The sequence below is a fragment of the Thamnophis elegans genome, chromosome 13 (assembly GCF_009769535.1).
Source record: "Thamnophis elegans isolate rThaEle1 chromosome 13, rThaEle1.pri, whole genome shotgun sequence".
Classification (NCBI taxonomy): domain Eukaryota; kingdom Metazoa; phylum Chordata; class Lepidosauria; order Squamata; family Colubridae; genus Thamnophis; species Thamnophis elegans.
Window position 1 is genome coordinate 44,634,290 of NC_045553.1, and position 26,005 is coordinate 44,660,294.

General features: G+C 44.0%; 1 protein-coding gene and 1 long non-coding RNA gene across 8 annotated transcripts in view; one reads left to right on the forward strand and one right to left on the reverse strand.

Annotated features, from left to right (window-relative positions):
• The window catches only part of GRAMD1B (GRAM domain containing 1B), a 61,348-nt gene that overhangs the window by 31,968 nt on the left and 3,375 nt on the right, over positions 1-26,005 (reverse strand). For 2 of the 4 annotated variants that reach the window (XM_032229111.1, XM_032229109.1), the window contains exon 2: positions 12,212-12,232. In XM_032229111.1, the coding sequence (XP_032085002.1) occupies positions 12,212-12,232 (21 nt within the window). Of the gene's footprint in view, positions 1-825; positions 1,703-12,211; positions 12,233-26,005 lie in introns of those variants that run through there. The other 2 variants (XM_032229108.1, XM_032229110.1) reach the window with 2 other exon arrangements.
• Positions 1,889-26,005, forward strand: part of LOC116516547 — a 35,263-nt gene continuing 11,146 nt past the window's right edge. The window contains exons 1-3 of one of the 4 annotated variants that reach the window (XR_004256370.1): positions 1,890-2,115; positions 2,497-2,907; positions 3,038-3,600. This is a non-coding gene — a long non-coding RNA (uncharacterized LOC116516547). Of the gene's footprint in view, positions 2,116-2,496; positions 3,017-3,037; positions 3,601-10,784; positions 10,969-26,005 lie in introns of those variants that run through there. The other 3 variants (XR_004256369.1, XR_004256368.1, XR_004256371.1) reach the window with 3 other exon arrangements.

A 26,005-nucleotide genomic window follows, 5' to 3' on the forward strand; every position in this document is an offset into this window, starting at 1 on the left:
GAGAGAGGGAGAGGGAGAGAGGAAAGAGAAGGAGAGAGAAAGAAGAATAGAGGAGAGGGAGGGAGAGAGGGAGAAGGAAAGAGAGGGGGAGAGAGAGAGAGGAGGAGAGGGAGGGAGGGAGAGAGAAGGAAAGAGTGGGAGGGAGGGAGGAAAGAGAAGGAGAGAGAAAGAAGGACAGAGGAGAGGGAGGGAGAGAGGGAGAAGGAAAAAGAGGGAGAGAGAGAGGAGAGGGAGGGAGGAAGAGAGAAGGAAAGAATAGGAGAGAGTGGGAGGGAGGGAGGAAACAGGAGAGAGAAAGAAGGATAGAGGAGATGGAGGGAGAGAGGGCAGGAGAAGGAAAGAGAGTGGGAGGAAGAGGGAGAGAGAAAGAAGGAGAGATTTGAAGTAAGCAAGAAAAAGAAGTTGATATGTAGACAAACAGATGATAGATAGAAAGAAAGAAAGAAAGAAAGAAAGGAAGGAAGGAAGGAAGGAAGGAAGGAAGGAAGGAAGGAAGAAAGAAAGAAAGAAAGAAAGAAAATGTCAAGCCAAAAGATCACCCATTCCATCCCAATTATCGATGCTTTAACACTGAATAGTGAAGAAGGTACTATCTGCACCAAACAATTATTGAACGTTTTTATTAAAAGAAAATCTTTGTTTCGAGAGTCACATCATCATCATCATCATCATCATTTCTCCCTTCACCTTAACCGAGAGTAAAGCACTAAGCGATAGCACAGGATTGAAACTGGCAAAAACTTCGGCCTATCAACAACAAGCTGCTTCTAAGCAAGAAGCAGGAGAGCATCTTTAGGAGATCTATTCGGACAGGACACCACTCACAGATGGGATTTCTTCCCAGGCTGAATCACGACAATCTTCGGGAAAATCGCAGAGCCATTTCAAGTGACACAGCAGACACGGATCCTCCAGTTCTAAGAGAAGGCTCCAAAGAACTCCACATTCTGAGAGAACCTCCATAGCGGCAAGAGCTTCTTCCGTTCTTCACTCTTCACCGGGACACAGGACCAACGTCCTTCACTTTGCACAACAACTGTCACCAAAATAAGAAACCACAGTGGGTGCTTGCTTGAGGGCACTAGCCTAATTTCCCCCACCCACTCATATGTGGGTTTTTTGGCGGGGGAGACTCCAATGGGGTAGGAAAAGCAATTCACCTCTCCAGGACAATCTAAGATGACCAAGTTCGTTCCACCTCGAGTCCGGCCGCAGCTCCCGTGTTTCACCGCGCTTCACAAAAAGTGCCTCCAGCTGGGAAACATTGTGCCTTTTTGCACAGAGAGTTGTGCTCTCTGGAGGGAAAAAAAAGTTGTGCCTGGGATCAAGCTGTACACTCTGAAGAGGATCCTGCATCTATTTCCAGAGACTGAACGGGCGTCAGATCTTTGCAATCCTAAACCGTGGCAAGAAAGCACCAACGAAGAAGTCCCGTCACGAGCCAACTGCACTTCAAGATGTTGATCCAAAAAAATATCAATCTTGCAGAATCTTCCCAAGTCTGGGACTTAACTTTGGAGGAGCAGCAAGTATTCCTTCTGGTTTGAGATCTTCCGTCTGAATCCAGGATGAGCACAAGGGTAATTTCTGAACTCGCACAAGGGGACTTTCCTATATTTTCTTGTCTTCTCCGAAGAGGCAGTTTTTGCTCTTGGCTTCCTCTCCTCTCTGCTCTTGGCTTATTTGTGTTTTTTTTCTCCCCTACTCCTTGTAGAAGAAGGGGTGGGGAAAAGACAACGGCAATGTTTCGCACATGCTTTACATTTCAGCCTCTGGGTGATTCAGTGGGCCAATGCCCTGGAGTAACCCAGCACCGTCCCTCCCATCCAGCAGATGTTTCCTGTAAGGCAGAATTGCTTGGGCTGAGTTTGTTTTGGAGGGTGGAGAGAAGAGACACTGGAGGGAGCCAATCTCCGAGCGTGGAATCCCAAATCCTCCCTCGCTGGGGACTGTTTTGACTGAACGGGGGCTCGCTTCGCACAGAGGACCCCGGCCGAGAAGAGCGCGGGTGGGTTCAAGAAGAAATGGAAGCTCCCTTTCGCTCAACTCCACTGTTGTCCCCCCCAAAACTGGGCTCTTGCTTGGTGTCGAAGCCGATAAGTCACCGGACGCAAGGTGTGATACAGAATTATACTTTTTATTTGGGTACCAAGATCTAAGGACCCCGGTTTTGAAAAGCTAACCAAGGGGGCCAAGATTAGGATCTTACGGCAGTTTTTATAAAGGGGTGGTTGCATTGAACCCTTTGTCCTTCCCCTAGTAATGCATGCATAACAGATAATATTGACCGGTTATATGGATTTCAGCCCTCCCTAAACCCTTAGACTTGTTATGTTAAATAGCTAAATGTCACGTCACCTGTTTTTCACCCCAGGTCACAGGTATCTTGCAAAGCGTGCCAGCTATGTGGGTTTTGAGGTTTTTTTAATAAGTGAACTATTCTTGTTCCTAATATTCTGGCTAGTGCTTTTAAGCCCCCCCCCCTTCCTATTGCAGAGCAGAATAAAAGAACAAACAGTTTTATCTGAGCCAGCTCCACGACCCCCCTCTCCTTCCTCAGGGAGAGAGAGGGAGGGGAGGAGCAAAGCTTGTAATTTCCAAGGCAAAGAAATGAAGACAAGAGAAAATGCTTTATCAGAATTCATATTCCTCACTCTCATGTCCATTCCATCCACATCTGGGTCCTATCGCCACATCTGGCCCTTCCTCTGATCCCCCAGGGCCTCACCTGGACATACATGCCATCATCTGAACCTTCACCACCATTCCCACCTTCTAGGAGTTCAATCAAGAACTTTGGAGAACTTCCTTCGCTGTTGGCTCACGTCTTCCGATGAACAACTTCTCGGTCTTTTCAAACTTATCCTCTTCAGCCAAGTTTGAACTTTAATGACTCTTTAAAGAGGGGTAAGTTACGGTTTGAGAGCGTGATGTGAGTTCATAGTAAAATGTAGTCCGAAACCAACTGAAGTGAGAAACATCCATGGCAGAAATGAATAAATCTTGTCTGAAGCCATTCTGAGGTTTTTTTTTCCAGGAATTCCAATGACAGCTCCCATCTTTGATAACTCTTAGCCTCTCTTTGTCTTAAAACAGCTTACTAAGTCCAGAAAACGTTCTCCATGGAATGGAAAAGAATAATTACTGGAAGACAACTTATTATATATTTATCATATGGCGCATCCACATCACATTCCCACAAGAAAAAAACACAAGAGATAAAAATACGAAATATAAAATACTATAAACGTACACCTGGATTACAGATATAATATTTTTTTGCTTCATTTGTCACAGCCAGGAAATCGGCAAAGTCTCTATTACAGCTTCTATTACTCTGGCACTATATGTTGGATATGTGACTTATGAATAAATAACATGGATGGCGTACATTAGAGATAAATAAAGGGGAATATTTGTAACTCGGGGTTGAGATGCTCTGGGTGCTCTCTGGGCGTGCTGCTTTTCTTGCAGACGTTTCGTTATCCAAACCTGGTAACGTCATCAGTGCAGTGGTAAGGAGTGCAGTTTTGGCTGTCGGTTTATATTTTTGTGACTGGCCCCGTCAGTGTTGGTTGGGGGTGGTTTTAGAGAATCTTAGAGAATCAACTGAAGAATCTCTAAGATCACCCTGAGCAACACAGACAGGGCAAGCCACCAGAGCATAAACTGACAGCAAACTGTGCTCCTTACTACTGCACTGATGTTGTAATCTAGTTGGGTAATGAAACGTCTGCATTACCTAAGGATGAAGATCATTTGAAACCCCAACTGGGGAGGCTAGATGGTACCAGGTTTAAACTTCCGGAACTCAGATCAGCAATGGGCGTTGCCCATTTTTTCAGGGCGTTGCCTGAAAAAAGCTACTAGGTGGAAAGGAAGAAATGCAGGTAGTCCTTGACTTACGACCAAAAACGAATGCCCCAAATTTAGGTTACTAAGTGAGGAATTTGTTAAAGTCAAGCTTTCTCGCCCCCTTTGTTAAGTGCACCGCTGCAGTCGTTAAATTAGTCACGTGGTTGTTAAGTGAATCTAGCTCTCCCGCTGACTCTGCTTGTCAGAAGGTTGCAAAAGGGGATCAGGTGACGCCGGGACACTGCAATCGTCATAAATATGAATCGGTTGCCAAGCAAATGAATGTGAATCACCTGAACGCGGGAATGTGGCAAATGGACATCAGTGTGAAAAGTGGCCATAAGTCACTTTTGTTCAGGGCCCCTTTAATGTCGAGCGGCCACGAAGTGAATTTTTGTAAGTCGAGGACTGTCTGTGGAGGCCAAGTAAGAAGGCAAAATAATCCAAATTCATCGGATTGTTTATCGCAACGGCGCTCTCTCAAGCCAGTTTGGGAATCGTGCAACTCAGAGGGTATATGCGCTTCTTCACCAAGTTTTTACTGGTAGGCCTTGACTCACAATTGAGCCCCAAATTCCCGTTGCTGAGCAAGGCAGATGTTAAACAAGTCACGCCCCAGGTTATAACCTATTATGCTGCGGTCACTAAGCGAATCATTGCAGTTAAATCAATAGCATGGCCGGGAAGCGAATCAGGCTTTTCCCCCATTGATTTTGTTTGTCCGAAATTCTCTAGGAATGTGTTCGGTCTGAGGAGCATGAAGCAAACCCCTGGTCCCGACAAAAAAAAAACCTTTTATTAATTGACTGTGAATTCTGCTCATTCATATCTAGCAAAGTCTTTCAAGGGAGGATTTACAGTCACAGACCTAATCTGGCTTGGGAGAATTTACAGTCACAGACCTTATCTGGCTTGGGGGGATTTACAGTCACAGACCTTATCTGGCTTGTGGGGGATTTACAGTCACAGACCTTAGCTGGCTTGGGAGGATTTACAGTCACAGGCCTTAGCTGGCTTGGGAGGATTTACAGTCACGGACCTTATCTGGCTTGGGAGGATTTACAGTCACGGACCTTATCTGGCTTGGGAGGATTTACAATCACACACTTTAGCTGGCTTGGGAGGATTTACAGTCACAGACCTTATCTGGCTTGGGGGAGGGGGGGATTTACAGTCACAGACCTTAGCTGGCTTGGGAGGATTTACAGTCACAGACCTTATCTGGCTTGGGAGGATTTACAGTCACAGACCTTATCTGTCTTGGGAGGATTTACAATCACACATCTTAGCTGGCTTGGGAGGATTTATAGTCACAGACCTTAGCTGGCTTGGAAGGATTTACAGTCACAGACCTTATTTGGCTTGGGAGGATTTACAGTCAAAGACCTTATCTGGCTTGGGAGAATTTACAGTCACAGACCTTATCTGGCTTGGAAGGATTTACAGTCACAGACCTTATTTGGCTTGGGAGGATTTACAGTCAAAGACCTTATCTGGCTTGGGAGAATTTACAGTCACAGACCTTATCTGGCTTGGGGGGATTTACAGTCACAGACCTTATCTGGCTTGTGGGGGATTTACAGTCACAGACCTTAGCTGGCTTGGGAGGATTTACAGTCACGGACCTTATCTGGCTTGGGAGGATTTACAGTCATGGACCTTATCTGGCTTGGGAGGATTTACAATCACACACCTTAGCTGGCTTGGGAGGATTTACAGTCACAGACCTTAGCTGGCTTGGGGGAGGGGGGGATTTACAGTCACAGACCTTAGCTGGCTTGGGAGGATTTACAGTCACAGACCTTATCTGGCTTGGGAGGATTTACAGTCACAGACCTTATCTGTCTTGGGAGGATTTACAATCACACACCTTAGCTGGCTTGGGAGGATTTATAGTCACAGACCTTATCTGGCTTGGGGGAGGGGGGATTTACAGTCACAGACCTTAGCTGGCTTGGGAGGATTTACAGTCACAGACCTTATCTGGCTTGGGAGGATTTACAGTCACAGACCTTATCTGGCTTGGGAGGATTTACAGTCACAGACCTTATCTGTCTTGGGAGGATTTACAATCACACACCTTAGCTGGCTTGGGAGGATTTACAGTCACAGACTTTATCTGGCTTGGGGGGGATTTACAGTCACAGACCTTAGCTGGCTTGGGAGGATTTACAGTCACGGACCTTAGCTGGCCTGGGAGGATTTACAGTCACAGACCTTATCTGTCTTGGGAGGATTTACAGTCACAGACCTTATCTGGCTTGGGAGGATTTACAGTCACAGACCTCATCTGCCTTGGGAGGATTTACAGTCACAGACTTCATCTGCCTTGGGAGGATTTACAGTCACAGACCTTATCTGGCTTGGGAGAATTTACAGTCACAGACTTCATCTGGCTTGGAGAGCTGCCTGGCCGACATCTGCAAAATTTGGCAAGGAGTGGTAGAACTCCCTTAACGAATGTCTGACTTAACCAAAGAAATGGGGGGGGGAGGCTCAATTGCGGTCATAAATCGAGGACTACCTGTATTTACCCATGCAGTTTGGGGTGGGGGTGGGGGGGAGTGAAGTCAACTTTATGATTTGCATAGGACACCAGCTGCTAAAAGCAATCTTGGCCAACTCTCCCGGGCGAAACTCAGAGCAACTGGTTAGATGGTAGATGGAATATTTGTGAAAACAATGGAGTCTTTTCAGTGCTGGATCGATTGATGTTGCCTCCTCCCTTGAGGGATGGGTGGATGGAGGGACCGATGGAGGGATGGGAGAAACCTTAGAAAGATCAGAAAGATGCTTATCTCTCTCTATCTCTCTATCTCTCTCCCTGCCCAAAGTGGAAGGAAACGGCCCTCGGAGGAGCCAAGAAGAGTGTAAACATTAACTCTACCGCAAACAGCAGGAGCTGGGACAGTTTGGTACAGGAAGAGAAGGATGTTAATGACTGGGTGGTGGTTGAGGTGAAGGATGTCACAGGAGACACAATGGCTCTGTCTCTTGGGTTGGTTGACTTCTTTCAACGCAAGGCATTTTGGGCCACGAAAAACCCAGCCGAACGTGGCAGGAGGAAGCCAGAAGAGGGCACGGGACAGAAGCAGTGGCAGGTGGGGGGGGGGATCTGCCCAAGTTCATAAGGACCACGAGAAAGGATGAGGTTCGTCAAATCCAAGAGCAGAAAGCCATGAGAGCGTAGAGTGATCAGAACACGAGATGGTAGGAAGGGGATGCTACCTTGAGGATCTTAAGGAAAATGTAGAAAGCAAGAGATGCCGTTCAGGATTGCGATCGTTGTACTCCTGCTCAGCTTCTTTTTTAAAAAAAAATAATTACACACCTGTTTACGAGTGCAAAACACACACAATCATGATCGTCGGATGCGTTTGTTTTATTTGCACGGAGCCAAAGGCTTCGGTTACAGGTATCGACGGATGATGAGCGGGCCGATAACACTGGAGGACATTCGGTCAGAAATAGATTTAACAGAATAGCAATGAGTCGGAAGGGACCTGGGAGGTCTTCTGGTTCAACCGCCTGCTATGTGGTTTAGGAGAGAGCTGGCCATGCCCACCCTGGCCACAGCCCCCCTCCCCCACCCAAGGTCAAACGCAACCCTGATGCAGCCCTCAATGAAATCGAGTTCGATACGCCCGCTCTGCATCACGACTCACAAAGGAAATTCTGAGTTCTGTTACAGTATTAGCTCGAGGACTGCCCGTGTAGTAGATTGTCCCCCACCTGACGCAGCAAATCCTCATGGGGAGTGGGCTATGGAGACAGCTACGAAGCTGAGATGCCTGCTAAAGTCATGCCTAACACGCTCAAATCAAGTTAAATGGTCAAAACGTACAAAAGAACACGATTCTAGGAAGCTAGGCAGATAGCGCTTGGGGGGGACACAAGATTCTACCAATGAAAGCCTACAGGGGAGATTTGCAAGGTGGTTAAGGTGAGACGAACTTCTGCGGCTCAGAAAGTTCATGGGAACCACAGGACAGGAAGGGCCAGCAAGAGGGACATCGCAACAGTAAGGAAAGGCTGGTAGGAGATGAAACCACCAGCAAAAACTTGCAAGAATAGAGCTGGGTGTCATCACATCTTTACCATCCATGGTCTTCTGAGAAGGTACGAGGTCCGAGTCCTTTCTAAGGCAGAGGTTCTCCATAAGAGTTTTATTACTAATAAGTGGACCACACAATCAACAGGAATGTTAAGTTGAATTTCTTTGGGGGTTTTTTCCCTTCAGAATTTAAGATGACAGGCGTCTCTCAAATCTGGGTCGTATCCAGAATTCTTCCTTTTTTAATGTTTCATCTCAGACCATTAGAATTATAAAACCAGAACCAGGCAGCCTTACAGGACTCCAGAGCACAATAAAAAGTGGGATTTAGGAAAGGGGAGGGGAGGAAGGAAACCAGCCCTATTCTACCAGCACTGTTTTCATCTGGGAACAAGAAGCGGGAGAAGAATAGAATAGAACAGAATTTTATTATTTGTATGCCGCCCTTCTCCGGGAGGACTCAGGGCGGCGAACAATTCAAAAGGGGAAAAAGGGGAACATAAAACGAACTACAGATAATTAAAATAAGCAAGAGTCACACAACCATACAAGTTGAGAGGGGAGGGAACTCATCACCCCCAGGCCTGCCGGCAAAGCCAGGTTTTGACGGCTTTTCGGAAGGCCTGGAGAGAGGTGAGGGTCCGAATCCCTGCGGGGAGTTCATTCCAGGAGGAGGAGGAGGAGGAGGAGGAGGAGGAGGAGGAAAAAATTAAATCCAGCGATAGAGAAGTCTTTTGCTTACTCTTCGGATGTGTTGTCTCTCATGCTGAAGGTACATGGAGGAGAAACAAGGTGACATCAATAAAACAGCAAGGACAGGACAGGTGACACTTGCTTCACATGCATGTGTTGAAACACAAAACCCATCACAGAACGTTATCCAAACCATCACCTAATCCCACGCTGGCAAATGTGCCCGAAGTGGGATGCCGAACCATGTCACCTGGCACGCAACGGTGTTGCCCACTCTTCTGCGTTTCTGGCATGCATGCGCGTGCGACGATCAGCTGGACTTCTTGCATGGAAACTAGAAGAGCTGGCCTTCTGTCTTCCACATCCGCCAGCTGATTGCCGGGCGCACATGTGTGCCAGTAACCGGAAGATTAGCTGGCCAGTGCGTATCCGTGCGCTGGAAACCGGAAGTTCATTTTCCGGGGTGTGTATGCCACCTGGGCAGATCCTCTTCTGGACTGCGTGCCAGGCGAGATGCTTTCAGCACTGGGTGTCAAAAAGGTTCACCATCATTGACCTAGTCTTTGAAAGCAGTTACAATTTTTTGGGGGGGGCTTTAGCCATCAACAATACCACAAACTTCACACTAATGATTTGTCCTTTTTGGAAGCTGTCTTGGGAGGACTATCTATGAAAAGACACCTGGGAGGCCTTACTGTCCCAGTACCCTTGTGTTCTGAAAAGGAAATGTCTGTTGGAGTCTACTTGACTGCTGTCAATCATGGATAATCTCCCACGATACAATTACTCATGTTGTGCAAACACTATTGCTTAGTAATGCGGCAAGCGGCTATCACTACGAGCCCATTTCAACTCTATCATTATCGTTCATGCTAGAGGTTAAGGTGCAGGACTAGGTGTGGGGAAATCTAGGCCTTGGGCACAGAAGCCAACTGGTTGATCTAGGACAGTGTTTCTCAACCTTGTCAACTTGAAGATGTCTGGACTTCAACTCCCAGAATTCCCCAGCCAGCATTCGCTGGCTGGGGAATTCTGGGAGTTGAAGTCCAGACATCTTCAAGTTGACAAGGTTGAGAAACACTGATCTAGGATTATCTCTCTCTCAGCAGGGCAAAGATGGTCTGAAAATAGCAGGCAACAAACAAACTTGGGCTTGTTCATGTGGTTGTCAAGAGACCCATTACGACTTGAAGACAAAATAAGTTTACTTAGAAAATCTGCGTGTACATGCTGCACACATACACAATCTAGCGAGATGAAGAAAATTAGAAGAATTCAAGTTGAATCCTTCCGTGCTTTCAGGGGACTTTCCTCTAAATCTTTTAACTTTGCCCAAGGGACATTATGTAAGATACTTAAAGACATAGTCCCAGTAAATTTACTTTACAGTAAACATGGATTGGCGCCAGGTTTTTGTTTAAGTTTTAATCAGTTGTGTTTTCATACTTTTTAAAACGATTTTATACAAGGATTTTAATTCTTGATTGGCAGCCGACCAGTCGGCTGAAAGATGGGAGGATGCATAAAGGTTTTCATTAAATAAAATAAATGTATCTGGTTTTTTTAAAAAAAAAATCAAATAAATCTGATGATCACTGGTCTGTTTTAAAATATATTCATGAAATTACAAGTCAAATAGTCAGGCTGAATGAAGGATTAAAGATAGAGAGTGGACTGCTCCCCCAAGAAATTATATTAGAGTGTCACCTTTGGGTATCCAAACTCACAAGAATAGAATAGAATAGCAGAGTTGGAAGGGACCTTGGAGGTCTTCTAGTTCAACCCACTCCCTAGGCAGGAAACCCTACACCTCTTCAGACAGATGACTATCGAACATCTTCTTAAAAACCTCCAGTGTTGGGGCATTCACAACTTCTGGAGGCAAGTTGTTCCATTGATTAATTGTTCTACCTGTCAGGAAATTTCTCCTTAGTTCTAAGTTGCTTCTCTCCTTGATTAGTTTTCAATCATTGCTTCTTCTCCTGCCCTCAGATGCTTTGGAGAATAGTTTGACTCCCTCTTCTTTGTGGCAACCCCTGAGATATTGGAACGCTGCTATCATGTCACCCCTAGTCCTTCTTTTCATCAAAATACACACATCCAATTCCTGCAACCATTCTTTATATGTTTTAGCCTCCAGTCCCCTAATCCTCTTTGTTGCTCTTCTCTGCACTCTTTCTAGAGTCTCCACATCTTTTTCCCATCGTGGTGACGAAAACTAAATTTTCTACAACTGCGGCTTTCTAATATTGCCAGACAAGAGAACTAGCAACGCAGGAAGTTCAGAAAGAAGTGGTGACCAAAACTGGATGCTGTATTCCAAGTGTGGCCTTACCAAGGCCTTATAAAGTGGTATTAACACTTCACGTGATCTTGATTCTCTCCCTCTGTTTATGCAGCCTAGAACTATGTTGGCTTTTTTGGCAGCTGCTGCACACAGCTGGCTCAAAAAAAAAGAAGAAGAGTGTAACAAATTTAATTCACTTGGCACACATACAAGGGGATGGATATCAGCGGTCTATTTCTATGCTTTTCATGGCATAATAATAGAAGCCAAAGAATGTTGCCAAATGGAAAGCAAAAAAAGAAACTTCCTAAGGAGAATTAGTCCACCGTGGGATCAATTCATCACCCAGGAAAACAGATCTTAAAACCCGCAAAATGCAGAGAGCACATTTCAACTTAACAAACAGAAACACAAACAGTTCCTTGGTGTTTGTGCCATGACCCTTTTGCAGTGGAAACTGTCTGATAATCTGAACAGTATCCCCTGATTTGTACAAACCATGATTTCAAGTTCAGGAGGTCAAATTATTCAACCAAAAGTTAAAATAAAGAAACCTATTGCTTCGATATTTAAGGAAGAAGACCACACAGGGTGGGCAAAAGATTTGCTGGTGTTTTGGCTAAAATGGTAAGACACTGCATGGAGTGAAAATAACTTAAAAAAAATGTTTCTTCTATTTAGATCCAAAATACTCCATGCGTTTCCTCCCCCCCCCCCAGGAAAAAAAAAATCCAACCAGGCCCCCAAATTATGTTTGATTTATGTTTATGGAAAAGAAAGTCAAACCATCAGCATTCCCAACGTAACGCCCTTAAATGTGGAAAACAGAAAATTCAGTGACAAAAGGAAACAGCGCATTAAAAATTGTATAAAATATAACATTCGTTCCCTTGGCTTGATAAAATTGGCCCCTTTTCTAAGGCCCTAGCAAAAAAATATTCAGGTAGCCCCTTATCTGCTGAGGAAATTTGATTAAAAGTGTTATTAAAGTTTTCTTATGCTGCAGCTCCCTTCGTCAGAGGCGCAATGAATCAGAGAAACCTGAATAAAATGGGCTTGTTAGAAAAGAGAGCATGTGATTCCTTTTGATGTTTTGCAACCACAGATGCTAAGAATCTAGCAGTCACAAGAGGCTTTCCTAAAGCAGAAGACTATCTATGATTTAATATACGCTTCTGGTTAATAAAAAGCTAACTCCAAAATCTACACTCATTTTTTTTCTTATGTTGAAGAGTGAAATTGCAAAAGCTCATATCTTCCCAACCCTTCTTCATGCAGGTAACAACAATTTAATTAGGGGGGGGAAAAGCTGAAATACTTACATTGTACCAACTCTGGCTTTTCTGTAGAGAGAAAATGAAAATAACAAACAAGAGAAAAAAACCACAGTTAGTATGGAAGTTTCAGGAATAGGCAAAAGAAGAAGAATGAGGGGGGGAGGGGAGGGACGTCAACCACCCAAAACTTTGGAAAAGTTGTGCTAAGGGTTGGTTAGCATTCCTGAAACTAGACGTGATGGAGAAGGAAAATAAAACTTGGTGGCTTCGAGAACAGAACTGTAGGTTTTTATCACAACTTGTTGGCCAAATTGGAACATTGATTGTAAGTCACAAACGATCCCAACTATCACCCAGGAACATCCTTTACACCCTTGATTTCTTTCAAAATCAGGAAAATCCAAGTGCCGATCAACCGCCTTTCGCTTTTAAAGTTTTTACATCAAACGTCAAATGCACAATTACTCATTTCAGATGTTAGTTGAATTGACAGAAACGATACGGCCAACTTATCTTAGATTTATTTATCTATGGGGCTTGCAGTAAAGTACAAAAGGAAGTGGGCATTGTGGCCCACCAGTGGCCAGCAGAGCTGGCAGCGGAGTCGGACAGTGAGGAGGTTAGGGAGGAACATGGGTCAGTCCTGGAGTCTGGGGAAGGCTCGGATGAGGACTCTATGTTGGAGACAGAGAGAGGACCAAGGCCATCTGGTAGTTATTTGCTGCCTCCGGAGCCTCCGGAGCCTGACATCAGCAAGGCAGAAGAACAAGGGAGCCTGTTCCCAGTGTGCGCATGCACAGAACTGCCAGAAGGCAAGAACAATTAAGAGTCGTCTTGGGAGTAAGGCTTGAAGATGATTGCCCCCTCCAGTAAAACATAAAAGAGGAGTGAACGGGATGTGAGCTTTTGGAGGGAACAATTAGTACATCTGGTCAGTTTCAAGCTCTGAGAAGTCCTGTTTGATTCTGTGCTACGTTTGGCGTTGCAAAACTAATTGGCAATTAGGTCTCTGGCAGCATTCCAAGGGAGATAAGGTGGGTGTTTATCAACATTCGCCTGAAAGACTGCGGCAACTCAAGCAGACATCTGTCGGAATCTTCACAGACTGTTTGTGAAGCCTTGTAGGCTGTTGATGGCCATACTCAACAGCCGTATAAATAAAAGATGGTTTGGGGGAATTAAGATTGTGATTTATGCTTTATCCAGAAGCCTAGGTCAGAACAGTGGGTGTCCTTGAAGAGAACTTTCGAGATTTAATCTGATTGTCAGAACACCTCCGACGTTGCGTTAAATTCTCGCTTTTGTTTTCAGGAGTTCTGCCTACAGGAGAATAAAGGCTCAAATGAAGACCTGGGCAGAGTTGAAGGGAGTGTATTTAAAGTGACACAGCAGGCATGTTTAAACCACCCAATTCATTCTCTCTCTGTTTATGCCTAAATGGCATCTATTCATCAACTTCTTCAACACTGGGCTATAAATCATTTTTTATGTGTTTATGTTTCTTAGGCATCATTGTTGCTACAGAGAGAAAGTCAACACGGAGAACCAATTTTTTTTTTTTTGTAAAGTTATAGAATACGTCTGTGGTTTGGGCGAGTATGGAGGGGAAAAACGCCTTCCACTGTTAAGCCTACATTCACTGCTGTTTACTTAAGCAAAACAATGGACACAAAGGCAGCTTCTTGGGCTGTTCAGGTGTCAACAGCTTCATATACAGTAGATCTTAGCTTAGTTTCTTTCAGCCTAAAAGAAAGGATGATTCAGAATCGCTGAATGTGGCAAACCTTGAATAACCAAAAAACAAAAGGAGGCAAATTCAGGCTGAAAAAGAGAATCAAAATGTCATAGGTGAGAAGAAGGGAAACAGAGGCAGCCAACTTGCAAGCCAAAACCCTGGTTTTTTTCAACTCAACTCTCGGACTCCGAGAGCTGAGATGATGCTTGCGTTCGCTTCAGCGTGGATTTCAGAGGGATTTGGGATGAAACACGCCCTGATGTTTGTGGATCAGTTCCAGTCCTCGGATCCACCTTGGGGAAATATTCAGAGATGAAAGTTATCCAAAGGATAGGCTTTTTACGGAATGTGAAAACATTCTTGTTTATTCCGACGCTTTTGGCTCCTGGTTATTTTCCCTTGGGAGTCCTCCTGGATCCACAGCTATCGTTTGACCACCACCTGACGGCTGTGACCAGGGGGGCATTCGCCCAGGTTCGCCTGGTGCGCCAGTTGCGACCCTACCTGAATCGGGAGGCTCTCACAACAGTCACTCGGGCCCTTGTGACGTCTAGGCTGGAATACTGCGATGTGCTCTACATGGGGCTGCCCTTGAAGAGCATCCGGCGACTTCAGCTAGTGCAGAACACGGCCGCGCGAGCGATTGTGGGTGCACCTCGGTTCACCCACATAACACCTATCCTCCGCGAGCTGCGCTGGATACCTGTCGATCTCCGGATGCGCTTCAAGGTGCTATTAGTCACCCATAAAGCCCTGCATGGTAGTGGATCTGGATACTTGAGAGACCGCCTACTGCCAATTACCTCCCTGCGACCAATTAGATCTCATAGATTAGGCCTCCTCCGTATTCCATCGGCCAGCCAGTGCCGGCTGGCAACTACAAGGAGGAGGGCCTTCTCAGTAGTAGCCCCGACCCTTTGGAACGAACTCCCCGTGGAGATTCGTACCCTCACCACCGTCCAGGCCTTCCGCACAGCCCTTAAGAACTGGCTAGCCCGTCAGGCCTGGGGACAAGGATAGCCGCCCCTCCCGAATGATGAATGTATGTTGCTTATTACTTTTATTATATGTGTCTACGTTATTGTTTGTATTCCCCCTCCCTGATTTTATGTGAGCCGCCCTGAGTCCCCTCAGGGAAAAGGGCGGCCTACAAATGTTAATAAACATCTAAACATCTAAACAAACATCTGCGTTTTTAGTGTGTCGATTTTTGAGATTCCCGAAAGATCTCTTTCGAGAGTCGATTCTTGAGATCGTTTTTTTTTTTTAAAGAGTCAAGCACAGATTCTCCTCAGTTCAAACAAGGTCCCTTCTGACATGAGAAACTGCAGGTGGTAGAAACAAAATAAGGGCCATTTTTCACGACTGCAAGTCTTTATGTACAGTATAATAGCTTCCCCTCCCTTGGGTGGATTGCAAATGTTCTCGCTCTGATGACACATAGGTTTCTTATTTGGTTTGGCCTTATCAGTTGCAACTGGCGCTTTAGTGCCAATTTTGGATCTGATTAGCAGGGAGCAGTTTTTATGGGTTATTTCTTGTATGCGGACTCCCTACCAAGGACATCCCTTTCAAAGAATTCCGTTTTATGTGGTTCTTTTTCGATCTGATTTAAATCCAGCCCTTCTAAAAAAAAAATTAAGCCACCAAGAGTCACCCCTAGACGAGATGGGTGGCACGTATATAATATAACAAAAAACAAAATAAAAATAAAATAAAATACTGTAAAATAAAATAATAACAAATAGAATAGAATAATAAAATAGAAAACATAAAATAATAAAACAAAATAATAAAACAATAAAAAATAAAACAAAAAATATAAAAATAAAATAATAAAATGGAATGAAATCAAATAATAAAATAAAACAACAAAAAATAGAATAGAATGGAATAGAAAAAATGAAATAAAGTAATAAAACAATAAAACAAAATATAAAAATGAAAAATAAAATAAAATAATAAAATAATAAATAAAATAAAATAAAATAATACTAAAATAAAATAATACTAAAATAAAATAAAACAATACTAAAATAAAATAATACTAAAATAAAATAATACTAAAATAAAATAAAATAATAAAATAAAATAATAAAATAAAATAAATAAAATAAAGGATAAAAAATAAAATAAAATAAAATATAAAATAAAATATAAAATAAAATAAAATAAAATAAAATAAAATAAAATAAAATAAAATAAAATAAAATAAAATAAAATAAAATAAAATAAAATAAAATAAAATAAAATAGAATAGAATAGAATAGAATAGAATAGAATAGAATAGAATAATAAAATAAAATAAAAACGGTGAAATGTATGTCCTGGGCCAACACTTATTTTATTTTTTTTTAAAAATTGCCAGCAATCTAAGAGTACCACCCGAGTTTTTTAAAGTCCAAGTTTGCTGTTTAAATTTTGCAACTTGCGGCAATGAATTTCAGTCTCTGCTGTTGTTTTTGTGATGCTGTCTTTCCACATCCTTGGTTTTGGGTCCAAATAAGTGAATGACTGAATAAACAAATAATTTTTTTTTATTTTTACTACTTTCTTTATTACATTTATTCATTGCCTATTTCATTGTTGAGCAATTCTGGGCAGCTTACGACTTCATTAAAAACAGCAATGAAACCATTGAAACCATTAAAAGTTAACATGGGAGGACGGGGAAAACCTCAAGGTATATTTTAAAGGTTGAAGTTGTTTTATTTGCTTATTTTGAGATTTTTAAGGCCACCCAATTTAGTGTGCCTCTAAGCAACATACAACACATAGTAACAATAATCTAACTAGGAAGCAAACGACAAATATATATATATATATACACATGAAAAGCTAAAACCTACAAGGGAAACCAAGCACACAACTAAACAAACCACGGTGTGGCTACTACTCCGACCGAGCATTAAATAAAATAGGAACATAAACAAGGAAAAAAGAATGTACAAAAAGGTAAGAGATGGTAAAACACAGGCAGGTCAATGAACCCTCTACGGTATCATAAAGATGATTATCTTCCAACATTATCACTAGAAACTTTATGACACTGTAAAAGATGTCATATCTGTTTTCTCAACAGAATCCAAGGGTCTGTTTTGAATTGGAAAGATAATTCCTTGGTTAACTGAGCACATTGGATTAAAGGAAACATCTGGTTAGTTGTCAAATTGGAATTTATATAAGCAGTGTACCAAAGAGTTGTTTGAAAGTCTTAGGCAAGATTACGCTGAAAAGATGGCACAGCTAAACAACTTCCAACACGTATGACAATGATTTTTCTTTAGCCCATTGATGTGTAAGGTAAAGGTTCCCCTCGCACATATGTGCTAGTCGTTCCTGACTCTAGGGGGCGGTGCTCATCTCCGTTTCAAAGCCGAAGAACCAGTGCTATCTGAAGACGTCTCCATGGTCATGTGGCTGGCATGACTAAACGCCGAAGGCGCATGGAACGCTGTTACCTTCCCACCAAAGGTGGTTCCTATTTTCCTACTTACATTTTTAAAGTGCTTTCAAACGGCTAGGTTGGCAGAAGCTGGGAAAAGCAACAGGAGCTCACTCCATTACGTGGCGTTAGGGATTCGAACCGCTGAACTGCTGACCTTTCTGATCAACAAGCTCAGTGTCTTAGCCACTGAGCTACTGTGTCCCTTTTATTGATGTGTAGAAGACAAAGAAATAGGGGGCTAAAATTGTCAGGGACTTGGGTAACTTTTTTACAAAGAATGCCAAGGGTTTTGAGTTGAGTAATTGGATCAGTGCAAGACATACAAGGCAGGAAGAGCTGGGGAAAAAAGCAAATTTGTCGAATCAGCTACCATATTTTTAGACTATAAGACGCAATTTTTCTCCCCCTAAAAGAGCATGGAAACGTTGGTGCGTCTTATACACCAAAAACAGCCATTTATGGCCTCCTGGAGTCCCGCCCCTGCATCCCATTTTTGCAAAAAATGGGCCATTCTTTGCAAAAACAGAGGCATTTTTGCTTTCCCCCAGCCCCCAGAACATTTTGCAGGCTTCAGCAGGGTTAGGGGAAGGCAAAAATGTCCTCATTTTTACAAGAAATGGCCCATTTTTCAATCATTTTTTTAGAAAAACAGGGGCATTTTTGCCTTCCCCCAGCCCTGCTGAAGCCTGCAGAGTGCTCCTGGGGCTGGGGAGGACAAAAACCTTTTTTTCCCCCCTACTTACCTCTTTCAAATCCTGGTGCATCTTATACACCGGTGCGTCTTATAGTCTGAAAAATATGGTAACTTCCAAGGATCCCTGAAGAAAGCAGGGGGTGGATCAGCGGAGTTGGAAGAGACCTTGGAGGTCTTCGAACCCAACTCCCTGCTCCATCAGGAGATCCTATACCAGGGTTAGTCCAACCTTGGCAGGGTGAAAACTTGTAGATTTCAACTCCCAGAATTCTGGGAGTTGGGGAATTCTGGAGTTGAAGTCTACAAGCTTTCCAAGAGGCTTTGCCAGATAAATAGCTGCCTAGTCTCTTCTTGAAAACCTCCAGTGAAGGACAACTTCTGGAGGCAAGTCGTTCCACCGGTGAATTGTTCTAACCGAAACTTCTCCTTAGCCCTAGGTTGAATCTCTCTCTGGTAAGCTTCCATCCATTGCTTCCTGTCCTGCCCTCAGTCTGAGCAAAGATTTACTCAGCCCCAGCAAAGATACTCAGGGCAGCCTGACCCTCCCATCACCCGAGGAACTTTCTGAATCGATTCGAGCACGGGAAGGACAAAGGAGGAAGAAGAAGGTGGGGAGGGGGGGAGGAAAACTGGGAAGGGCGTATGGAGGAAAACAAGAGAGAGTCAAGTTCTTACTTTGATCAGGTTTAATCTGTCATACTGGAAAAAGAAAAAAGAAAACCATGGAAACGTTAGAAAGGAAAGGAATCTATATAGCCTTGAAAGTGGAGAGGATATAAAGCAGGGATATCAGTGCATGAGGGTGAAAGGCCAGACATAGTAGAGAAAAGCTGCAGGGACAGAGGGATAAAAAAGTCAAAAAGAGGGCTGTCAAAATATCTAGAGACCCCTCACATCCTGGACATCAATTGTTTCAACTCCTACCCTCAAAATGATGCTCTAGAGCACTACACACCAAGACAACTAGACACAAGGACAGTTTTTCCCCGAATGCCATCACTCTGGTAAACAAATAATCCCCTCACCACTGTCAAACTATTCACTAAGTCTGCATTACTATTATTCTTCTCATCCTTCCTATTACCCATCTCTTCCCACTTATGACTATAAGCATGTTGTCTGTGTCTTTAAATTTTATTTATGTTTTATTTGTTTCCTAGTATAATTTGATTGCTTATTAGTAACCTATGACTATCACGAAGTATTGCAATTTATGATTCTTCATGAATGTATTCTATTCTATTTTCCTTTATGTACACTGAGAACATCTGCACCAAAGACAAATTCCTTGTCTGTCCAATAACAGTTGGCCAATAAAGAAATTCTATTCTATTCTATTCCATTCCATTCCATTAATTTTCTATATTCTATTCTTCTATTCTATTCTATTCTCTATTCCAATATCTATTCTATTCTATATTCCAATATCTATTCTATTCCATTCAATTACTTTTCTATATTCTATTCTATTCTATTCTCTATTCTTCATTCTAATGTCTATTCTATTCTATTCTCTATTCTTCATTCCAATACCTATTCTATTCTATATTCCAATATCTATTCTATTCCATTCAATTACTTTTCTATATTCTATTCTATTCTATTCTATTCTATTCTATTCTATTCTCTATTCTTCATTCTAATGTCTATTCTATTCTATTCTCTATTCTTCATTCCAATACCTATTCTATTCTATATTCCAATATCTATTCTATTCTATTCCATTCAATTAATTTTCTATATTCTATTCTATTTTCTATTCTATATTCCAATATCCTATTCTATTCTATTCTATTCTATTCTATTCTATAAAAAGGAAATATATTCTAACAATGCCACAGGATTTTACAGCCTCTGCTGATTATGAGTTTTCGTGGCTCTGAACTGCACAAGGTTCAGGTTATGGGTAATTGAATATATCTGTAAAGGTGAAATGGTTTCTGTTGTTAAGCGAGACACTCAAGTGAGTTTTGCCCGACCCTGGCAATGGCTTTAACTTTTCATTATAGCTCACCCAGGTGAACCATCATTCCCACCAGGATGACAAGCCCAGGTGGGCTTTGCTCCACCCACCTTTTAAAATTAAGGAGCACGGCCTTCGTTTACAATCTCAGGGGACTGGAGGGGCTGCAGGAGGAAGACTCCCTTCCATGTCCAGCATGGCCCACCAAATTATTTTGCACACTTAAATATTTAAAAGATGCTTAAGAACTCAAACTCAGTTACATTGAGGGCTACATCAGGGTTGTGTTTGACTTCGGAGGCCCAGGGGGCATGGATGGGGGGGGGTGTCATGGGGGGTGGGTGTCAGGGGCACCTGTGGTGGCCAAGTGCTAAGCCAAGACTTCCCTGAAATCTTCCCTCACTCTCATTATAATCTCCTTCGAACTGCTGGCAGTTGGCAGAGTTAGCCTGCAATACTGCATTCTAACCACTGTGCCACCATGGCCCTTCCTATCTTCCTTCCTTCCTTCCTTCCTTCTTTCCTTCCTACCTACCTTCCTTCTTTCCTTCCTTCCTTCCTACCTTCCTTCCCTCCTTGCTTCCTTCCTTCCTTCCTCCCTCCCTCCTTGTTTCCTTCCTTCCTTCCCTCCTTGCTTCCTTCCTTCCTACCTACCTACCTACCTACCTTCCTTCCTTCTTTCCTTCCTTCCTTTCTTGAGCCCCATCAGGATAAAACTCCAGGCTGTGAGCAGAGGTTAGCCTGCAATACTGTATTATAACCACTATGTCATCACAGCCCTTCCTTCCTTCCTTCCTTCCTTCCTCCCTCCCTCCCTCCCTTCCTTTCTTCTTTTCTCCCTCCCTCCTCTTCCCTTCCCTTCCTTCCCTTTTTCCTCTCCTCTTCCTTCTCTTTCTTCTTCCTTGACCTTGCTCCTTATTTTTCCTTCCTTGCTCTCTTCCCTTCTTTTTGCCTTTCCTCTTTCCCTTCCTCCTTTCCTGTCCCCTTCTTGCCTGCTCAAATGCAAAAGGGGAAACATTTCTCTTTTCGTTTTGATTTTAGTTAGTCTTGATAGTCCTCTGCCAGAGAAAACGGAGCTGGCGCGCTGGCGGAGGCACCTGCGGGCCAGATCTAAGCACCCCAATGGCTGGATCTGGCCCACGGACCTTGGGTTTGACACCTCTGCTTTTTAGATACTTAAACCAGCCAGCATGTTAGTCTTCACCATGAATTTAACTGGAGAAGCAGGAGATTCTCCAGGGCACAAAAGCAGCCACAAGCAACCCCCATTTGGGATACGCAATGGCCCTTCCAGGAATAGGCCCTTACAACCCCCTGCATGCCCCAATGTTTCATTCCAAAGGATGGGATTACTCTCCCAAAGGATAATCTTTTCAGTGGACTCCAAAATATTTTCCTTGCATGCATATCAGGCGCCGAGCGGTGGGGGCCGGGTGAAATGAGGATATGATATGAGTTGGTGGAAAAGTTGCAGCAAGCTTCGTCTTGCTAGGAAGGGGCTCCCTCTGTTGGCAAAATAGCACCATCACAGTCTGTGAATCTCATGCAGGAGAGGTCAATCACCAATGCATACATGTTTAATGTTGCAGGATCTAATCGGAGTCAGTCATCGGGACCAAAGGTCTATTCTTCCAAGACTTTTGAACTCCGGAGCCCATCTTCAGGGAACATCTCCCTCTCTCTCTCTCCAGAATGCATGCACTGGGCTGTTTTACGCGTCGTATATTTATATATGTTTTTATAAGGGCCGTGGTTAGAATGCTAGCTAATATTTCAGGGTAACTCTGCCCACAGGCAGGAGTTCGAGCCTGACTGGCTCAAGGTTGACTCAGCCTTCCATCCTTCAGAGGTCGGTAAAATGAGGACCCAGATGGTTGGGGGCAAGAGGCTGACTCTGTAAACCGCTTAGAGAGGGCTGTAAAGCAGAGTGAAGCGATATATAAATCTAAGTGCTATTGCTGACCCTTCCTTCCTTCTTTCCTTCCTTCCTTCTTTCCTTCCTTCCTTCTTTCCCTCTCTTCCTCTCTTATGGTGGTGCAGTGGTTAGTATCCAGTATTGCAAGGCAAACTCTGCCCACTGCCAGGAGTTCGATCCTGACCAGCTCAAGGTTGACTCAGCCTTCCATCCTTCTGAGGTGGGTAAAATGAGGAGCCAGATTGTGGGGGAAAGAGGCTGACTCTGTAAACTGCTTAGAGAGGGCTGTAAAGCACTATGAAGCAGCATATAAGTCTAAGTGCTATTGTTAAATGACATCTGGTTGTGTGCGGCTTTTAGTTGCTCCTAAGGGTGTTGATGGAAGGCTCTTAAGATCAATCATTTGATGTGTCAAAACGTGGCATTCCAAAACTGCTTCATCTGCCTAGCCCTAAAGGTTTATATTGGATGAAGCAGAATGCCTCTGGAATGTGAAGGGGGGAAAAGGGAAAGAGGCAGAAACAATCAAGGTTTTGGAGGAAGATGTCTTCGTTCCGTCCCACTTAAGATTAAAGATTCTGGATTCAGTGAAGGTCAAGATCCATGCCGAGGAGTTGGTGTAGACCAGGGGAGGAGAACCATGTTTTTTTTTAATGACTTGTGGACTTTAACTCCCAGATTTCCTGAGCCAGCAACCTGGATCCTCATTTTACTGACCTCGGAAGGATGGAAGCAGGTGTGAAATGCTAACGGTTCGGTAGTAAAAAAAAAAATGCTACCGGTTCGGGCGAATTGGTTCATCCAATGATCAGCTGTGACACACGATTTATATTAGCTAGAAAGCAGGATTTCCTGCTTTCTAGCTAATCTAAATCGGGTGGCACATCAGATTCCCCCCCCCCCTCGCTGTTCGCTTACCTTCCTAGGCATTCGGTACCAGGCTCCGCCCACCCATTACATCCGTTTTTTATGTTCTGCGCATGCACAACATACGTTCTCACATTACTACCAAACCAGTAGCAAAGGTAAGTGGATTTCACCCATGGATGGAAGGCTCAATCAACCACATAACAGTGGTTTACAACATCTGCATATTGCACATTGAGTCGGTCAGGATCGAACTGCTGGCCGTTGGCAGAGTTCGCCTGCAATTCTGCATTCTAACCCCTGTGCCACCCAGGCTCTTGGGCAGGAAACATCTCTGTTCCATTGGAGGTCGATGAGATCATCAGTAGTCGTACCAAAGATGGTTTCCTCCTTTGAAACAAGCCAGGTTTCCTGGCCTCTTCCTGCCTTTGCTTTTAAGAGCCTAAATAATACAGGAAAGCAAGTGAATAGCCAGATGAACTACCTAGAATGTTGAGATATAACTTCATCCATCTGGATTCTGGTAAAGAGTTGTTTTGATTGACTGGCCATTTCAATCACAACAGCTGTCTTATTATGAACTCAATCTTATTTCAATATTGCGTTCACTGACCCTAAAGCCTTGCCTATTCCTGGACTTGCATATTTGGGGAGAAAATAGACTAGAGCAGTGATGGTGAAACTTTTGTGTGCCACAAAGGTTGCGCGGAAAGGTTGCACGAACATGCGCACTCATCGGGGCTGGGCTCTGAAAAAGCTGAACTTCCAAGTTCTAGCGTGCACGATCAGCTGGCCAGCACGTATGCGCAGGCCGGTTTTCGGCACTGCCACATGTGCGAAGGTATCGTGCTCTGCAAAAACCTGAACTTCCAGGCACTGGCATTCATGCCCACCCGACAATCAGCTGGCCAGTGCACATACACACACTGGTTTTCGGCACTGCCATGCATGCAAAGAACAGCTGATTGTCGTGAGCGCATGAGCCCCAGAAACCCGGGAAACAAACAAGCAAGGGCATGTGTGCCAGGCGACATAGTTTTGTGTGCCACTTTTGAGCACGCGTGCCAGAGGTTCACCATCACGGAACTAGAAGGTCATTTTCAAATGTCCTGGTCCATGAGATGCCTGCAGCTGGTAAGAACCTTCCATTTTTCTAGGGTTAAATTTATTGGCTGGGAACAGGAAAGAACCAAACGGAGTAAAAAAGAAAGCTGATTTTAGATAGGTGCTGGTGGCAAGGTTAAAAAAAAAGGAAATAGGAGGGGGAAAAAACCATGGAAGAAAGAAGAGGACAATTAAATGAAAACATACAACTGAGAAGTTAAACAAAACGGAGAGAGTCAACAGGCAGGGGGTTGGACTAGAAGACCTCCAAGGTCCCTTCCAACTCTGCTATTGTATTAACGTCTTTTGACTAGAAATGTAGAAAGACCTTGGGTCAAAAGGTTATCCCTTTATCGGATCAGATGGTTCCCAGATTCTGTCCCTCTGAAGGACATCGCAAAGTCTTAGAACACAGAGGCGTCAACTTTGGCAAACTTTAAAGACCTGTGGACTTCAATTCCCAGAATTCCCCCAGCCGGTTCGGCCGGCTGGGGGAATTCTGAGAGTTGAAGTCCACCCTCAACCTTTCAGGCACCAGAGATCGGTTCAGGGGAGAGCAGTGGTGGGATGCAATCAGTTTAACAAACAGTTTGGGGAGCACACGCGAACCTAACGGACTTGCGTGCAGCGTTCAAAATACAGCAATTTGAAGCTCAGCTGCTTACTTTCTGAAGCAGCCCCAGTAGGAGGCGCAGAAATCAGCTGTGCTGCACGAATCAGCTGAGCCAGAGAGAAGGAAATATAGGACAGGATAGCAATAGCAATAGCAGTTAGACTTATATACCGCTTCATAGGGCTTTCAGCCCTCTCTAAGCGGATTACAGAGTCAGCATATCGCCCCCACAATCTGGGTCCTCATTTCACCCACCTCAGAAAGATGGAAGGCTGAGTCAACCGTGAACCAGTCAGGATCGAACTGCCGGCAGTTGGCAAAGTTTGCCTGCAATATGCATTCTCACAGGTAGGTAGGTAGGTAGGTAGGTAGGTAGGTAGGTAGGTAGGTAGGTAGGTAGGTAGGTAGGTAGGTAGGAAGGAAGGAAGGAAGGAAGGAAGGAAGGAAGGAAGGAAGGAAGGAAGGAAGGAAGCAATAGCAATAGCAATAGCAGTTAGACTTATATACCGCTTCATAGGGCTTTCAGCCCTCTCTAAGCGGTTTACAGAGTCAGCATATTGCCCCCAACAACAATCCGGGTCCTCATTTTACCCACCTCGGAAGGATGGAAGGCTGAGTCAACCTTGAGCCGGTGAGATTTGAACAGCCGAACTGCAGAACTGCAGTCAGCTGAAGTAGCCTACCGGTTCGCCTAAACCGGGCCGAACCGGCTGAATACCACCTCTGGTGGAGAGAGATTTTCCCGTGGACCGGAGGGGGGCATAGTTTTGCATGCTGTCTACGTGGCCTGGTTGCTGGCATGTCGTGTATGGGACCCCTGGTTTCGTGGGCTTCTCTTCTCCTTGAGCCTACAAGAGCCAAGATAATGAGGAGGGAGAGAGAGTCATTTTGTTTTGCTTCCTGAGTTGACGGTAGAGTCTTAGCCGCTGTCTGATACTCAGAGAGATAGTCTGCTTTTGCAAAGGAAATCCTTACAGTTAATTCTGTCTCCCCTTATTGGTAAATGCCGCAATATCCCATTACGCTTAATTCAGGAGGGGTGTTCTGACCCAGCTCCCCAAGCACAACAAACCCTCTGAAGTCAACTCAAAGATTCCTTTAATTAGGAGCGCCGACAGCCCAGTAAAAATGGTTTCTCTCTCACCGCAGGCTAACAAGTCTGACCGGCAGGGGAGATGAATAGTTGTCTGCCATATCTATTCATCTCCGCCCCCTGCCTTTTATCTCCAGAACTAGGGTGGGGCTTCTCTAGCAGTAGAGGCTCTTCCGTCCTAAGGATCAGCCCATAGATTTCCACTGCTCTCCTCTCCTCTGCTTTCTGTGCATCCGCACATCAGGCACTGGGCCCAGCTGTTCCTCTTCTTAGATTTAGATTTAGATTTATTTTATTTGTATGCCGCCCTTTTCCAGGAGGGACTCAGGGCGGTGAACAACTCAAGGGGGGAGAGGGAACATAGAACACAATACAAGTGATTAAAATAACCAAGAATCACACAGCCA